We start from the raw sequence: 18,621 nt of genomic DNA, 5'->3' as shown, positions 1-18,621 counted from the left end.
GAAGGAGGAGGCGGAACTCTCAGAAAGGTTCAGGAGCTAGGCTCCTGTGAGCTCCCGCTGAATCCGAGGCCTGGATACAGATAACAACAGAAGGCACTGCGAATGAATGGCAAGTGGCAAGCGGGAGCAGAGGAGGTGCTATGGAAAACTGGAAGGTATAATGTGCGGGACTGCTGCAGGACACGTTTGGTAACCTGCAGCTGAAATCGTGCGTCATGCTTTATTTCAAGCCCAGCGTAACGAGAGATTTTTGCCTAGACAAATCTGGGGTGGGCACACCAGCAGAGATGGGGATCGTTTCTCTTCCTGCTGTTCTGTCGAATAAGAGGAAACAGATCTGGGCATAACTCCAAGATGGGCTGAAGGGGGAAGGACAACATCAGCGAGACACAAAGCAAGCAGAGTTAGCGGAGCTACACAGATCTCTTCAGTAACGCAAGCAAGTCAGACGCCAACGGTAAGGAGAACCCAAGTAGAATAACACTTCTGCTTTTTTCAAAGCAAGAAATTGCAAACTTGAACCTGGCATGAATTTGCCATCTTGGGCTTGTCTGTCAGGTTACTCCCTTTTGTTATTCCGGGAATTCCTTACCTAATTCCTTATCTTTTTAAGTTTAAAAAGCTTGCCTCTCGTCTTCTGTTGGCTTGTTTAGCCAAGCCCAAATCTGCAACACTGAACCTCTGTCAGCTTCATTTCAATGCAAGTGCACAATATGTTTTATGCCAATCTTTGATGCAAAGACTGTCAAATGCAGCTTTTTCTTCCAGATTTGATTTGCAAATACCTGCTGTATCAAACAAGGCTGACAAACGGGGGAGGGGGGGGGGAAGGAGCCTCTCTCTTGCTAGTGGAAAGCCTTGTGCAAATTCAGTCATATGCAACCGCTCTCCATTCTCGTTTCAGTGAAAGGCAAAGCTCCTCAGCGTGTACACAGAGACCCGCTTCTTCTACAGAAATCTATGATGAAAACTTTGGAGGACAGCGGGTACAAGAACCCCACACTTATTACGCGCACACGGTGTTAAAAATGCACGGCACAATTTTCTAAACAGGAAAAAAAAAACACAAGAGTTTTGCAAGAGGAGAAGTTAGAGCCGAGACAGGAAAAGGGACTTAATAACCCTTCCCCTAACACTAGCTTTTACAAAATTTCTACAAGCTGCTTTTGCAAGCTACGGCATCCCAAAAGAGCATTTATTACAAAGCAACCAAGTAGCACAGTTGAAAAGATTTATTTGGGCAGCTGGGTAGCCGTGTTGGCCTGAAGCAACAGAACAAAGCCTGAGTCTAGTGGCATCTTTCAGACCAACTAAGTTTTATTCAAAGTTATAAGCTTCCGTGTGCAGGCACGCTTAGAATCATAGAGTTGGAAGGGACCTCTGAGGTCATGTAGTCCAACCTCCTGCACAATGCAGGAACTTCACAAATACCTCCCCACCCCCACCCCCCCAAGCTCACAGGATCTGCATCGCTGTCAGATGGGCCATCTAGCCTCTGTTTAAAAACCTCCAAGGAAGGAGAGCCCGCCACCTCCTGAGGAAGCCTGTTCCACTGAGGAACCGCTCTAATGGTCAGGAAGCTTCTTCTGACGTTTAGCTGAAAACTTTTGATTTAATTTCAACCCGTTGGTTCTGGTCCTACCTTACGGGGCCTACTTCTTCAGGCGTTTAACGCTTTGCGTCGCTTCAACGCCTCTATTATGCTGCTCACCCTCTACCTACATGTATAAACTACTCACTTCCATTTCAATGTATCGGAAGAAGTGCGTGTGCACGCCGACGCTTATACCTTGACTAAAACTCTGTTGGTCTTAAAGGTGTCCCTGGATTCGAACCTAAAAAATATATATTTTTAGACTGCACCCATGCTGCAATTTACATGGGCCGGGGGCAATGACCGTTAGTGTACATTAAATGCTGCAGACGTAAGTGCCGGCACGTGGGGAGGGGTGTGTTTTCAATCCAACATGGCCCCCTCGCAGATTCTACGCAAGTGAAGCATGTTGAGTTAACTGGCAGCATCCAGGCGGGACTGGGGGGAAATGATCTGCCGTTACAGAGGCATAATACATGGAAATATGCAGGGCATGGAAGCAAAGACCATCACCTGGTAAACAACATTCCTATAAGCAGGGCTTTTTTTTTTAAAGCAGGAACTCCTTTGCATATTAGGCCGCACCTCCCTGATGTAGCCAATCCCCTTGGAGCCTGCAGCAGGCCCTGTACGAAGAGCCCTGTAAGCTCTTGAAGGATTAGCTACCTCAGGGGGTGTGGCCTAATACGCAAAGGAGTTCCTGCTACAAAACAAGCCCTGCAAGCCTCAATTTAAAAGGGACAGGGCATTTGTCTCCAGGCTGGTTGGCAATCCTTGGCTTCAGGTGAAGGCCGGCTTGCTTTAGTAGATGGCTCTGTGCCCTTTCAGTGCTAGCTGCTGTGTGTGCCCCTCCCCCCCTCTCTCTTTGTCTCCTGGAGGATGGTGAGAAAGTTGTTCGCTGGAATCTCCCTGCTCTTCCTTCTGCCTCCGCGCCCCCACCCACAATCCCCAAAGAAAAAGGGAGCAGCCTCCAGAAGCAAAGGCGGGGACGGTAAACATTAACTCTACCACAAACACAGGGAGCCGGGACAAAATGGTACAGGAAGAGGGTGGAAGGGGGGGGGGGGTTTCACGGGGTGGATTTCACCCCGCAAAAAATCATTGGCTGCCGCTGTCTGTTGATGAAAACCCAGGGGGGGGGGGAATCTTTGGATGGGAAATCTTCGAGGAGGAAAACAGGGAGGCCCTGAGATGCAAAGCTGGGGGGAAACAAGGGAGGGCGTGGAGCAGAGCAGAGGAAGGAAACAGAGCGAGATGCAAAAGACACCGTTCGGATTCCAAGGAGTTTATTCGCGTAAAATCCACTTGAAATTTAAAAAGTGAGGCAGTAGTGGGAGGTGGTTACACCAGCTCCATAAAAGGGATGAGATCCAGAGCAAATAAAAACTGTAACTTTAGATGGCCAGATGTGGCGTAGAGGTTACAGAGCCAGACCAAGATCTGGGAGATCCAGGTTCAGATTCACCACCTGGCCATGGAAGCTCACTGGATGCAGGTCGGGCTCAGCCTAACCTACTTCGCAGGGCTGTTGAGAAGATAAAACAAGAAAAGGATAGGACTGGGAAATTCTTGGAGATTTGGGGGTGGAGCCTAGGGAGGGCGGGGTTTGGCAGAGGAAAGGGCCGCTCAGCAGGCTATAATGCCATAAAGCCCACCCTCCAAAAGAGCCATTTTCTCCAGGGTGAACTGGTCGCTGTACTCTGGAGATCTGCTATAAATCTAGGAGGTCTCCTGGCCTGACCTGGACGTTGGCAACTCAGGAGAGGAGAACAGCGTAAGCTGCTTCGGGCCCCCAAACTGGGAAGGAAGGCAGGGTATAACTGAAGTATGTAAAGAGCTAAACAGAGTCCTACTTGGAAAGCTCCCCATGAGATTTAAGCTCATTCAGAAAGAATCATTTCACTGGGACTTCCTCCTACAAACACGCACAGGATCGTACAACCTCAATATTTGTCATACTTGCAATGCATTCTCTCTCTCTCTCTCTCTCTCTCTCTCTCTCTCTCTCTCTCTCTCTCAAAGAGCCCTCCTGGCTTCTAGCACCTGGAGAATCAAATGCTACAGATAGGCCAGGCCCTGAAAGGGGAGGGAACTGGAAAACAGGTAAGCAGAAGTTAGACTGGGGCTTGCAGTAAAGAATAACAATAAGTATTACAATTCTGGTAAGAGATAACATTTTTATGGTTATAAAAGCTGTCGGGGGAGGGCTTATCCATAAGCATATTTCCCCACTACAGAAATCCCTCTCCTGACAAGGTTGCCAACCTCCAGGTGAGGCCTGGAGACCTACTGTTTTCCAGGCTACAGAGATCAGTTCCCCCGGAGAAAAATGGCAGATCCGGAGGTTGGCCTCTGCGGCATCATACCCTGCTGAAGTTCCACCCCTCCCCCAAACTTCACCCTCCCCAGGGCTTTTTTTTTTCAGAAAAAGCCTAACAGGAACTCATTTGTATATTAGGCCACACCCCCTGGTGTCACCATTGATCCATACAGGGCTTTTTTTGTAGGAAAAAAGCCCAGCAGGAACTCATTTGCATATTAGGCCATACCCCCTGACATCAAGCCAGCCGGAACTACATCCCTGTGTGCTTCTGTTTTAAAAAAAAAGCCTGGTCCTTCCCAGCATCTACACCCAAATCTCCAGGGTTTTCTTAGCTCAAGAATTGGTAGCCCTACTCCTGTCCAAAGATGCTTTTATCCTTGATAGGGAAAAAGACAGACACTCGTATTCTGCCTGTCTTTTTTCCTTACCAGGGCTAACAGCAGCTTGGAGGAAAGCATTTCCACTGGGAAAATATCACTTCCTCTCCCAGGAATGTGTTTCAGCCGCAGACCGAGAGACCTACTCAGAAATTTCCCACATCTCCTCTAACCCAAGCAACTTTATTCCAGTACTCCTGTAAGACAAGCCAACTCCACGATGCCCTCATTGCGGACAGAAGGAAAGGGCACACGGTGGAGAGAACAAAGGCTTGCTTTAAGCTACCAAGTAAAATTGGTCCTGGGAGTTCCGAATTCCCATCCGGTGACCACCACGAAGAGCCAGATTAACAACAAAATGGAGGATTATGAACGGTGGTTTAGAGGCCAGCTGTTTCACACTTGAGCTGTTTGAAGCAGCACAGTAAAAAATGGTTTTGTGTACAGAGATTGTGTCTCTCCACTGCACGGCACCCGCACGCTACCCAGGTCAAGACCCACAACCTGGATCCCCAAGGTGTCGGGCAAGGTGGCTCCAAAACAGAGTTCTCCTACAGTCATTTTGGACAGGGCCTTTGAATACACCTTTCAGCACAGGCCGTGGTTCCGGCTGGCACAGGATCATAGCTGAAGGTGGTAGTTGGGAAACCCCTCACTGAAATTGTGCCTCAGATACAAAACGCACCAAATGACCTCTCAGGGAAGCCACTATTCTCTCAGTTTCTTGTCTACAATAAAGAGAAGCCATATTGTATCAGGCCAATGGCCCATCCAGTCCAACACTCTGTGTCACATAAGAATATAAGAGAAGCCATGTTGGATCAGGCCAATGGCCCATCCAGTCCAACACTCTATGTCACATAAGAACATAAGAGAAGCCATGTTAGATCAGGCCAATGGCCCATCCAGTCCAACACTCTGTCACATAAGAACATAAGAGAAGCCATGTTGGATCAGGCCAATGGCCCATCCAGTCCAACACTGTGTGTCACATAAGAATATAAGAAAAGCCATGTTGGATCAGGCCAATGGCCCATCCAGTCCAACACTCTGTCACATAAGAACATAAGAGAAGCCATGTTGGATCAGGCCAATGGCCCATCCAGTCCAACACTCTGTCACATAAGAACATAAGAGAAGTCATGTTGGATCAGGCCAATGGCCAATCCAGTGCAACACTCTGTGTCACATAAGAATATAAGAGAAGCCATGTTGGATCAGGCCAATGGCCCATCCAGCCCAACACTCTGTGTCACACAGTGGCCAAAGAACGCCAGGTGCCATCAGGAGGTCCATCAGAGGGGCCAGGAGGGAGCATAACATATGGGGAGCATAACACTGAGCTACCTTATAGGGTTGTGATAAGGATTGCCCGTGAAATGCACTGAATGCTCCGGCTCTGTACAAATGCCAAGGGGCACTGCGCTGCTGTAGAGAAGACGACTCGCAAGGAGCCGGAATTTAGGGCTCCTGCCGAAATTAGCCTTCCAGGGCCTCGAAGTACCAAAGTCAGGACATGCTTTCCCAAAGACAGGCAGGTCCGGAGGACGATTGTTCAAATGGCTCAGCAGAGCTACCTCACTTTTGCTTCAGAGCCACTGTCGGGAATGTTTCTTATTTCTCCACAATATTTCCAGGCTGCCTCTCTGTAATCCTGTTTGGAGCAGGTTACAATTAAAACAACGACAACCCATTAAAGACATAAAGCAGCATAAAAACTGTCCATAAAATAGCAGGCAATTCAAAACCGTGCACACGGGTTTTCTCTCAGCATTTAATCCTCGGGAGAGGAACTCTGCAGTGGGAGGTGGACGCCGGCTCATAAAAAGAAGGCCGGGGAGGTGGAGTTTTCTAATATGTTTCAAGCAGGGGCTTCAGCTGCAGCACTGGTTTCCCTGCATTTCCTCGCCCTTCAAGAGAAAAGCACAATCCAAATGCAAAAACCCCCCTACGTCTGCAAGATTCGCTCTGCCAAGCCAGGAAAGCGTTGCTGCGTGCACCGCAAAGGTGTGACGTATGGAGGGCATAAGTCGCAAAGCCGTGTTTGCCCAGCATGCCCAGCAAGTACAGCCTGCGCAAAGTGCCACTTTCAAACCGGTCCTTCCTTGTCCTGCCTGCACTCTGTTGGGATGCCGGAACAGCAAGTGGATTTGCCCATGGGAATGGAGGCAGCCAGATTCATCCTTCATCACGACCACTTGGGATTCCGGTCCACGTTTTCATGGAAAAGATGGGAGAGATGGAGAACGCCCGCAATGATGGGGCATTCCTGCGACCACAAAGAGAACGTGGCCAGGGCATAACAGGGGCTGGATCGGTCTCCCCCTCCCTCAACGCAAACCAAACCTACCTTCGAAAACAATTTGGGAGGCTAAGAAGCGAGTTAACTGAGCAGAGGGCTTGGTAATCTACAGATCGACAGACACCGTTAGAGAAGGAAGAAAGCGGAGCGTGGGAAGAGAGTGCTAGGAAGGCAAGAGGCAGCGTGGGACGAGCAAGGCCGGTCGGCGAGGGGGTTAAAGGATGATGTCAACACAAGAGCAAGAAAACCAGGAGGAAAGAAAACAAGCTGTCGGAATAGGGCTGGTAGCTCTGCCTCCGAGGCCATTTCCTGACATAGAAGGTCTAGTTCAAAGCTTGCGGCTTCATTGGAGGGGCCAAAGATTCAAGTCCAGCAGAACCTTAAAAACTGACAAGATCTTCGAGGTATAAGCTTTCGAGAGTCAAAGCTCTGTCAAGGGGAACGTTGCCTCTTGGAAGCTTATACCCTAAAAATCTCGTCGGTCTTTTAAAGCAGAGGCCCCCAATCCCTGGTCTGCGGACTGGTCCCGGTCCGTGGTTTGTAAGCAACCGGGCCGTGAGTTGCATAATTATTTCATTATATATTACAATGTAATAATAATAAGACGACAGCACTGGATTTATATCCTGCCCTCCACTCCGAATCTCAAGAGTCTCAGAGCAGCTTACAATCTCCTTTAGCCAGTTTGGTGTAGCGGTTAAGTGTGTGGACTCTTATCTGGGAGAACCGGGTTTGATTTCCCGCTCCTCCACTTGCACCTGCTGGAATGACCTTGAGTCAGCCATAGCTCTGGCAGAGGCTGTCCTTGAAAGGGGAGCTGCTGTGAGAGTCCTCTCAGTCCCACCCACCTCAGAGTGTCCGTTGTGGGGGAGGAAGATAAAGGAGATTGTGAGCCGCTCTGAGATTCAGAGTGGAGGGCGGGATGTAAATCCAATATTATCTTTATCTTCTTCCTCTCCCACAACAGACACTCCATAAGGTAGGTGGGGCTGAGAGAGCTCTCCCAGCAGCTGCCCTTTCAAGAACAACTCTGTGAGAGCTATGCCTGACCCAAGGTCATTCCAGTGGAGGTGTGGGGAATCAAACCTGTTTCTCCCAGGTAAGAATCTGCACACTTAACCACTACACCAAACTAATGGATATAAAGTGCACAACTGTATCATCCAGAAACCATCGCCCTGCCCCCCCCCCCTCAGACCATGGAAAAAATACCTTCCACAAAACCGGTCAATGGTGCCAAAAACGTTGGGGGCCACTGTTCAAAAGGTGCTGCTGGACTCAAATGTTGCTTTCCGCAGCTGCTAAGAAAAAGAACCCGCTGAAGGCTTGAACCAGTTTTCATTCCAAGGCAATTTGGTGAGTGGGAGAGGCACAGAACTATCGGTCCATACTCTCTTTGAGCGGCAGACGTGTTCAATTTTTATGAAGAATCAACTCCAAAGTTCAATAGCAGAGGACGGCATACTTGGGAAGTGATGCCTGCGTGCAGAAAATAATTTTTGGGTGGGTTCAGATCCAATAAAGCCTTCAGTGTAATTTAGAACAGGACGGACTGGCAAGAACCAGTGAAGTTACGAACAGTCAAATTTTGGAAGCCTCATCAATAGCGTGAGTGTGATTATGGACTGGGGAGGGGGCGGATTCCAGCCCTATTGTGGCACTGCTGATTTCACCTGGTGAAAAGGACTAGGATTATTCTAGATTAGGATTTTTTCTAAAAAAAAACCGAACAGCCAGGGCTTACTCTCCGGATCTGTTGTCTTTCATGCTGGAAATACATAGGGGAAGAAACAAAAACAAAAACAGAAATGAAATAAAGAGGAAACCCAAAAGCAAAGTCAGAGACATGCACACATGGAACCACAAGAAACAGACGGCAGTGGGGTCAAAGCAAAGAGATCTCAGCACCTTCTTTGACCGCTCGGCCCTTTTCTGTCAAATCCTCCAGGTACTCCAAGTACCTCTCTGGCCACACAACTAGTAGCTCACGGGGCCACTTCCCACTTAACATATGCTTCTAAGTGTGCACTCGTGGAAACGCCAATCGGATGTGGGGAAAAAGCTCCTGTGACATCATTAGTCCTCGCCATGAACGCTTTGGGAAAGATCTGCAAAATGTGGGTTCTTCCTGGACGGTCTCTTGTGGGTGGCCAGATGGGGTCATTGGGGCTTTTTTTGTAGCAGGAACTCCTTTGCATATTGGGCCACACACCCCTGATGTAGCCAATCCTCCAAGAGCATACAGGGCTCTTAGTACAAGGCCTACTGTAAGCTCCAGGAGGATTGGCTTCATCAAGGGGGTGTATCCCAATATGCTACAAAAAAAAAAAGCCTTGGGGGTCGTCTTGTTTTCCAGCTGCCTGCCTCCACTGGCAATCCTCCCTAAAGCTCTTGCATAAACAGGCAACCCTGATAAGAGAAAAGGACTGCCATCTAACTGCTGGTGCTTGCACCTTCGGCATTGCATTTTGGTCTGTCTTGGGCATCAACATGATTTGTGAGATGCAGAGCAAAAGCCAAAGGGCTCTTGGCCCAAGGCGAGAGCCTGTGGCTGGGTGGCGGAGCATCTGCTCGGTATGCAGAAGGTCTCCGGTTCAATCCCCAGCGTTTATTTTATTGTGTGAATTATTAATGTATTTTAATTCTTAATTTTATTGTTAGAATTTCTATGTTGTGAGCCACCCTGAGCCTGCTTCAGTGGGGTAGGGCGGGATATAAATCGAATGAAATAAATAAATAAAAATAAATAAATCTCCAGTTAAAGGGATCAGGCTGTAGGTGATGGGAAAGACCCTCTACCTGAGATCCTGGACAGCCGCTGCCAGCCCAAGTAGATGGGACTGAACTTGATGGACCTGATTCAATACGAGGCAACTTTGTGTGTTTGGGTAATCTTTGGTCTGGACAACTGGCCCCGTAGATCCTGCACCAGCCCCAGGATACAGTTTGTTCCTGGTCTCCTCTCTTTTGCAAATTTAAGTTGCATTTCTGTTATTGGATATTTGGGGTCTCCCCATCTGGGAGAAAAGCAGCCAATAAACAAACACAAACCCACTCTCTAACTATCGCCCTCCCAGGCCTTGACCGCACTGTGCCCTTCCAGGGAAACTGCACGTCTCTTCTAGCCATGTATGTTTCTAGAACAGCTTGCTGCTTCTGTCTCATCTACGCTGATGCCTTATCTACGCATCCGGATGGGAGCCAATCCTGGCTCCAGTATTTCAGGAGGAAGGTCTGGTTTTAAAAGACAACTATCGGCTTCAGGTTCTGAGCCAAACTGCTGCAGTAAGGCTGCCAAGCTCCCAGGTGGGGTGGGGGTTCTCCCACTGCAGAGGTCCCCAACTCGTGGGCCAGCGAGGGGACCTCCTCCCGATGTCGCAATGACATTGCGCCAGCAACGTCGCATGCCAGCCGCTCTAGGAGCTTCCGGGAAAACTCTATGGTTTTCCTGGATGCTCTAGCAATTTGGAAGGGAAAACCATAGAGTTCCCCCCCAGAAGTTCCTAGAGCGGCACTCAGGCTAAACCTTACCATAGTGTTTTTTTCCCAAATACACCCTCCAGCAACAGACTGGAATCACTTCCGGTTGCACAGGAAGTGACATCAAAGAGTCCACACACAACCACTATACCAAACTGGCTCTTAGGAAGATGTGATCTCCTTCCTGAACTTAGAGATAGCACGGGCTTCATGAAGCACTCGGTGACATTTCAGAAGTAAGAACTGAGCGAATTGAAAGCTGGAGGGGGGAAATGTCCTACTTTTTCCAGTACAGGGCATTATGTCAGCTGCCTCGGTCTTTTAATGTGAGAGCAGAGAACTGAGCCAGACAGCTGGGCCCACGTAGCTGACGCTTTGTCAGTGGCTGGCACAGACAGACTCCTCTGGACAGGGGTAGGGAGCAGGGAAAGACAATGGACTATACGTCAGGGAGACGGGTCACAAATGGGTTTAGTCTGCCACTGAGTGCAGTGACTGGGGAACGGATGAAGAGAAGGGCAAGCCGGGGTAGCCAATTCCAAGCCTCAAGACTTGGAGAGTGGGGGAAGCACGGCGCAAAGGAACCGACACCGTTTGCATTGCCTGCCTGAGTGTGTTTTTGGCACGTTCAGTCCAAGAGGAAGGGTGAAACACAAGCCCGACTCGCACCTAAAGAGCAGGCGACAGAGGGGACACTGTTGCACAAAGCCAAGGGAGGCCAAAAATCCAGGAAGGATAAGAGGCACAACATGAGCTAGTCCTTTGCTGTAACGTCCATGATGTGCCATTGTGTTGTGTTCTTAACGGTACTATCCCAAGCGAAGTTACACCCTTCTATGTCAAATGACTTCCATGGACTTAGGACAGCATTGGAAATGCCTTCTTCTTATTGCAGTAAAGTGTCTTGTGGACAGCCAACGATGGAAAAGGGAAATATAAGGAGTTTACAGGCATCTGCACAGAAAAAGGGAAGCTCTGTTCAATCCTGATAGAAGAGGAGGAGGAGCAGACTGGATTTATACCTTGCCCTTCACTAGCCAAAGGAGTCTCAGAGCGGCTTACAATCTCCTTTCCCTTCCCCTCCTCACAACAGACACCCTGTGAGGGAGGTGGGGCTGAGAGAGCTCTCCCAGAAACTGCTCTTGAGCAGAACAGCCTTGAGCAAACTTGTGGCTGACCCAAGGTCACATCAGCAGATGCAAGTGGAGGAGTGGGGAATCATACCCGGTTCTCCCAGATAAGATAGCTATGGCTGACCCAAGGCCATTCCAGCAGCTGCAAGTGGAGGAGTGGGGAATCAAACCTGGTTCTCCCAGATAAGAGTCCGCACACTTAATCACTACACCAAATGTGCCTTCTGGTCTATTCTGGCTACACAAAATTAGCCCTTTTCTAAGACTCAACAAAAGATGTCAGCAGGCAAACTTGGGAGGACTGCTCATTTACATGCAGCAGAAACTCCATGGCTTCATTGGACAGTCTGAGTGCCTTTCCAGCCTATCAGGAACCTCTCCTGTTAGAGGGAAAAACTCTTGCTGGTCTTGAAACTGCCCAGCCCATTCCCACCACCCACCCCATCCCTCACCCCGCCCCCCATCAGATCTGCAATGCCTGATGAAAGTGGGGGGGGGGGGGGAGATCTCATTTCGCCCAGACCTCCCCTCCTTCCCTCCCTGCGTGAAATTGAGGGATAAATGAAACTGAAATACTTACATTGTACCAACTCTGGCTTTTCTGTAAGGACAAAATAAAAAAAAAATGTTAGTTAGTACGGAGATTCTGGCACTAGGGAAAAGAAGGGAATAAGAAAAGGGGGTTGGGAAAGTGTTAATGACAAAGGTTGGTAATTATTAATCACAAACCAGGGTGGGGGTGGGGGGGGTTGGGTTAGACACAAATGTGAAATCTAAAGGGAATGAAAACAAGAAATTCAAGCATTCCTTTTCAGCTGGCCAAACTGTAACAAATGCTGGCCGCAAACAGCTGTCTGGGTTGCCAAATACCCCCAATCCGCTATACGGAAAAAGAGAGCAATATTGCTTGTACGTGGTGTATCACTTCCAACCTGGAAGCGCCGAGCAGCGATTGGTAATCCTTCCTAGCCTTTTTGCATTAAGTTCACAGGTAGCCCGAGATAGAACTGGACACACGGGGGGGGGGGGGAGGAACTGATCTAGCCTCCGAGTCTGGATTCTCAAGCGGACTCACTGCACAAACTGGAGCGGTTTTCTCCAACTTCCAACTTCTCACGTGCAAGGTAAGGTTGAGAAATGAAGGGCAGGTTCCCTAGGAGGAAACTGCTGGCACACACCGATTCCAGGCCCGGGACCCCTGATGCAAAGTCAAAGCTCTGATCTTCGGACTCCGGGAGACAAGAAGGCCAAGGTTTTTACAGCTGAACCTTAGAACTCTACCTGCTCAACGCGGACAGAGAAGTGGGAGGGACGGTGGCTCAGTGGTAGAGCACCTGCTTGGTAAGCAGAAGGTCCCAGGTTCAATCCCCGGCATCTCCAAAAAAGGGATCCAGGCTAATAGGTGTGAAAAACCTCAGCTTGTTGAGACCCTGGAGAGCCGCTGCCAGTCTGAGAAGACAATACTGACTTTGATGGACCAAGGATCTGATTCAGTATAAGGCAGCTTCATATGTTCAAGCGCCACCTTATAAAGGGGTTGCGCTTTAGCTAGCGCCGCAGCAGAAACCAGCATTCCCCCCTCCTTGATTTGTTCACTTAGGCCTAGGTCTGGGGTGGCCAAACTGCGGATCAGGAGCCGCATGTGGCTCTTTCGCAGATATTGCGTGGTTCTCAAAGCCCCCACTGCCCCGTAAGCCGGCTTGAAGAAGGCATTTGTCTCTTTACATCGCTTCTCCAAGCCAAGCCAGCTGGCGGCTTGGAGAAAGCATTTAGAGTAAAATGCTTTCTTTCCACCTCTCCCTCCCCCATCTATTTGCTTTCCTTCCTTCCCTCCATTTTTCCTTCCTTCTGTCCCTCCTTGTGACTCTCAAATATCTGATGTTTATTCTATGCGGCTGTTACGTTAAGCAAGTTTGGCCACCCTGGTCTAGATAATGTCCTTCGCAAAGTCATTCAAGCTCCGTGTCACCCCAGTCTGGCTTTGTCTACGCTGGCTCCCAATTGGCTTCAAGGCGCTGCCGGTATTGGCCTTTAAGCCTTATATGGATTGGGCCCAGCATACCTTAAAGATCTCCTTCTCCCAAACGAACCTACCTGCCCGCTACGGTCAACTTAGAGACCCTGTTTTGGGAGCTCTCATCATTGGAGGCTAGAAGGGGGACAACTCAAGAAAGGGCCTTCTGGGTTGCGGACGAAACAGAACGTTGGAATTCCCTCCCCCAAGAAGACCCCTCTGCAGGGGAGAAATTCTAGCAGGAGTTCCTTTGCATATTAGGCCACATACCCCTGATGCGGCCAATCCTCCAAGAGCTTACAAAAAAGAGACTTGTAAGCTCTTAGAGGATTGGCTACATCAGGGGTGTGTGGCCTAATATGCAAAGGAGCTGCTGCTAGACTTCCAGCCCTGCCCCTCTGTCTTCTATTGCTGCCGTCCACCAGCAGGTCCCTGTTACGTTTGCTATAAACAAGCCCCACCCCCAATAACTGCTAGCGGCTCATCTCCCTGTTTGTGGTGTTGTGTATTTGTGTTTTCGCTGAAATGTTTTGCATCAAATTATTGTGTGGGCTTGAGTGCTGTTTTGGCAGCAAAATGTTTTACCATTTCGACGATTGCCACCTTGAGGACCCTATCAGGGTGGGAAGTTCGCGCAGAAATGTTTCAAGCCAACAAGCACCAGGGACAATACCGTTCGGTTGGCCAGCTTGGGCGGTGAAGTCGCTGCCACAAAGTAAACCACGTGAAGCAGCAGGAGACTTACGTGAAGCCACGCCTACATGGCCCACAATATGATTTTTTTCAGTCATGCCAGAGCAGCGTGTTCCAACGTGAGGACTACATTGACGGAAGAGCGTGACTTGAATTCAAGGAGTCTCTGTTCTACATATACCCTGGGCCGTAACTGAATACCTTCCTGTTCTAAGCAAACAGGAATAAATGCAGTGGAAATCCCACTGCTGGAACCAGGGATGGAATTCTAGCAGGAGCTCCTGATGTAGTCAATACTCCAAGAGTTTACAAGGCTCTTTTTTGTAAGCCCTTGGAGGATTGGCTACGTCAGGGTGTGTGGCCTAATATGCAAAGGAGCTCCTGCTAGAATTCCGCCCCTGGCTGGAACACTGCAGCTATGAAAAAAATGCCAGCATTTAGGATTTATTAGAAAAAGGACTGGAAATAAAACAGCAAGAATCACAGGGCCGTTGCAGAATCCGTAATCCTCCTGGGCTCCCAGTGAGAAAGGCGGACTACGTATGAAAATAATAACAGCGGCAACAATGCAGCCTATGCAAAGTTCTTCTGAGTCCATTCCCTTCAATATGCCTAGCCTGGAAGAGCTATGCGGAGGATCGCACTGTTTGAGTACAATCCCAGTTCATTCGTAATACTGGAGAAGGTACAATGGTTGGGTTCCCAACTCTGTCATGGAAGCTTGCTGGGCGATCTTGGGCCTATTGCATGGTCTCAGCCTAACCTGCCTTTTGAGGATAAAATAGAGAAGAGGGGGGCAATGTAAAGTCCCTTTCGGGAGAAAGGAAGGGGAGTATGAATGAATAGATAAGAATAAACTAAACCAAAACTGACCAAGCAGCTGGAAGCCTCTGTCCTCCATATGCACAAACAAAAAAAGCACAGCTTTCACTTGAGATGGTGTGTATGGAGAAAAGCAGAGTCATGTCCGAGAATGTCTCTAGGAAGAGGAGAGTCCTTGCTTTCCAGTATAGAACTCTAAGAATAAACTAATACAGCAAAGAGTGCCACGGAAAAACAGGTAAGTGCAGAATGAAAAAAAAAACCCATGGTTGAATTACAAATATATAGTATAATATATTGCACTCCATCCAAATTCATCATAATGCATACAATGTAAAGAAAATTCATGTAACGATCTTCTATAAAGTACATATTCCAATGAAAGTGCTTTTGTCAAAGTCTATAAATATTTCAATCGGTATAGAAAATTCATGTAACGATCTCCAGTAAAGCACATATTCCAATTAAAGTGCCTGTGTCAAAATCTATAAAAGTTTCAATCGGTATAGAAAATTCATGTAACAACAGGCCCGTAGCTACGAGGGGGTCTACGGGGGCACAGCCCCCCCCCCCCCGACTTCTGGCCAAGGCCCCCTGACTCCGGGGCCCCAAGGAGCCCCCGGAGCCTCAGCAATGTCGGCGGGAGCTGCCACCAGCCCCACGAGCAATTTGTGTGGTGGAGAGGTCGCTCGTCTTTCCAAGACGGCCCCGCGCGCTTTCTCCAGCGGGGGTCTGCCCGGTGCTTCCACCCAGCTCGGCAGAAGGTGTTCCGTTTGTGGCAAGAGCAGAGGCTGGAGAAGCCTTTGGAGCTGCGCAGCTCGGCCGGGGAGAAGTCGGGGCTCCAGCCGCCGCTGCTGCTGCCACGTCCACCGGGCTGAGAAAGTGGCTAACTGAAGATGCCGTAAGACAATTCCTGCCAGTTGGGTGATGCTATCGCCTGGTCTGTTGGGGTGCCTGCCCACCACAATATATTACAATTTATATTAGTAATTCGACGAGTCCCTCCCCCCCCCCCCATTCTGCACTTCCTTCCTTTCCCGGGCAGATTCCCTGACACCCCAAACACCAGGATACTTTTTGACACAGAGAACATCTCCAGCTGCTGCCACCCGGCCTGCGGCTTCCCCAACTTGATTCCGGATGCTCATTTGACATCAAAAGATGGGGGAGGGGGCCTTTTCGCTCCCTTCTCTTGCATAGAGATTAAATGGGTGTCAGGCCCGGGAAGCAGCAGCGGAGAAGCAGCAGGAGGGTATCAAAAGAAAGAGAGAGAGAGAGTCAGAGTCTTACTTTGATCAGGTTTAATCTGTCATACTGAAAAAAGAAAAATCAGGAGAACATTAGAACAGAAAGAAAAGGAAATAAAACATCTGGGAAATGCAAGGCGGGGGATGTTTGCACGGGGGGGGTGGGGGGCAAAGGCAGGAACTACAGACTAGAGAAATACAAAAGCTATACTGGCCACTGAGGAAACAATCAACTATGCTGTTGCGCACCAATCTACAGTTGGGCAGCGTGTCCAAACAGAAAGACCAGAGGAATTCTCTCTGCGCGCCTCAGCCAACGGCGTGCATCGTTCCGGCATGGACGGAGCTGTGATGCTCCCTTCACGGCAAGTTTGTGGGGGTGCCATTATCTCAGGATGATCCCTTCCGTCTCTTGCTGTAGCTCTCCGTTTTGCTACACCTTCCAAGGTTAAAACTGGAGTTTCCAGCACATTGAAGGCAAAGCAGCTTCTATGCCAGGGGTGGCCAAACTGTGGCTCGGGAGCCACATGTGGCTCTTTCACACATATCGTGTGGCTCTGGAAGCCCCCACTGCCCCACTGGCTGGCTCGGAGAAGGCATTTCTCTCTTGATATCACTTCTTCAAGGCAAGCCAGTTTGCAACGTGGAGAATGCATTTAAAGTTGCTTTCTTTCCACCTCTCCCTCCTCCTTCCCCCCATCTATTTTCCTCCCTTCCTTCTTCCCTCCTTCACAGCTCTCAAACATCTGACATTTATTCTATGTGGCTCTTACGTTAAGCTAATTTGGCCACTCCTGTTCTATACAAAAGACCGGGCTTCCTTTGCTGCCTCTCTTTCAGCCTGGAAGATAATGGATTTATATCCTGCCCTCCACTCCGAAGAGTCTCAGAGCGGCTCACAACTGCTCCCTCAAACAGCTAGGATGTGCGCCATCTTTAGAGCAGAATGAAGGCGATCTCAGGAGTATATGAGAACAATAAGCTACAAAATCAGGTAGCCCCTAGTTCAAACCTAGCTCCGGCCACAAACTCACTGGGAGCTGCCCTCTCTAAGCCTCAGCCTCCCCTCTGCAGTGTACGGAGGATGACAGAATACTTTGCAGGGCTGTTGTGAAAGGATTAAGTAGGTGAGAACGCTGGACATCTTGGAAGGGCTTCACGATGGCGCAATGCTACCACTGCTGGCCTCTGCGTTTTCAATCAGCTGTTCGCTTCAGCAGAAAAGGACTTCGCGTCTACACTGTGTGCTCTGCCAACTCGGCTCACTCCTTCAACGACCTGGCAGAGCGGATGGCACAGAAATGGCACACGGAGTTGCTGAGGAGTGAAAGCAATGGGTAAACCGTGCTGCTTGGACACAGGCTGCCAATTCAGGAAGACAAACTGCACTTGGCCGCTGAAGCACCCTTAACTACCCGGGAATGCATCGACTCTTTCCAAGCCAGGCGTGCCTTGCTCTTCAACTGCCAACTGACTTGCTTAGCAGAGACACTCTTAAAAACATCAGGAGAGTCCCTGCTTGATAAGACCAGCGGTCCACCTAATTATAAGAACATCAGAAAAGCCCCGCTGGACCTGACCGGTGGTCCATCTTATCAGAATATAAGAAGAGCCCTGCTGAATCAGACCAGTGGTCCATCTAGTACTCCAGCATCCTGTCTCACACAATGGCCAAACAGTTGCTCTGGGAGGGCCAGCAACAGGGCATGGAGGCCAAGGCCTTCGTTAGATCATAAAAAGAGCCCTGCTGGATCAGACCAGTGGTCCATCCAGTCCAGCATCCTGTCTCACAACGAACAACCAGTTCCCCTGGAGGGCCAACCACAGGACATGGAGGTCAAGGTTTTAATTAGAACCAGTTTGGTGTAGTGGTTAAGTGTGCGGACTCTTATCTGGGAGAACCGGGTTTGGTTCCCCACTCCTCCACTTGCACCTGCTGGAATGGCCTTGGGTCAGCCATAGCTCTTGCAGAGCTGTCCTTGAAAGGGCAGCTTCTTTGAGAGCTCTTTCAGCTCCACCTACCTCACAGGGTGTCTGTTGTGGGGGAGGAAGGGAAAGGAGATTGTGAGCCGCTCTGAGACTCTTCGGAGTGGAGGGTGGGATATCAATCCAATATCTTCATCTACCTCACAGGGTGTCTGTTGTGGGGGAGGAAGGGAAAGGAGATTGTGAGCCGCTCTGAGACTCTTCGGACTGGAGGGCGGGATATAAATCCAATATCTTCATCTACCTCACAGGGTGTCTGTTGTGGGGGAGGAAGGGAAAGGAGATTGTGAGCCGCTCTGAGACTCTTCGGAGTGGAGGGCGGGATATAAATCCAATATCTTCTATCTTCTATAAGAAGAGCCCTGCTGGATCAGAAAAGTGTGAAAGAGCCACAGTTTGGCCACCCCTTTGGCAAAAGATTCACCAGGCTACTTAGCTTTAAAGGCAAGGTCCTTGGAGAAGTATCTGCGTGCCTAACGTGCTGTCCAAACAGGACAATGCAATTGGCTGCCTCAGGGCACATTTGGGTGTGACATGTATACAATGGAGTGGAATTCCTTTTCTCAACTGAGAATCTTTCTCAGGGCTGAGAAGCACAAAATGCTTCTGCCTGCTAGACAACTGTTTGGAAAACTAAACCAGCAAGGGAG

The 18,621-nt window shown here is 49.3% G+C and overlaps 1 protein-coding gene across 11 annotated transcripts in view; it reads right to left on the bottom strand.

Annotated features, from left to right (window-relative positions):
* The window catches only part of GRAMD1B (GRAM domain containing 1B), a 339,519-nt gene that overhangs the window by 49,254 nt on the left and 271,644 nt on the right, over positions 1 to 18,621 (bottom strand). For 5 of the 11 annotated variants that reach the window (XM_060251475.1, XM_060251468.1, XM_060251478.1 and 2 more), the window contains 3 exons: positions 16,029 to 16,052; positions 11,790 to 11,810; positions 8,341 to 8,364 (listed from right to left, as the gene is read on the bottom strand). The exons of 1 other annotated variant lie outside the window; for it this stretch is intronic. In XM_060251475.1, coding sequence (XP_060107458.1) covers positions 8,341 to 8,364; positions 11,790 to 11,810; positions 16,029 to 16,052 — 69 coding nt within the window. The remainder of the gene's footprint in view (positions 1 to 8,340; positions 8,365 to 11,789; positions 11,811 to 16,028; positions 16,053 to 18,621) is intronic. 5 more of the 11 variants (XM_060251470.1, XM_060251471.1, XM_060251472.1 and 2 more) reach the window with 3 other exon arrangements.

This window comes from Heteronotia binoei, chromosome 12 (genome assembly GCF_032191835.1).
Source record: "Heteronotia binoei isolate CCM8104 ecotype False Entrance Well chromosome 12, APGP_CSIRO_Hbin_v1, whole genome shotgun sequence".
NCBI lineage: Eukaryota > Metazoa > Chordata > Lepidosauria > Squamata > Gekkonidae > Heteronotia > Heteronotia binoei.
The sequence above is the reverse complement of the archived record's forward strand: the minus strand, read 5'-3'. Positions and strand labels throughout refer to the sequence as shown.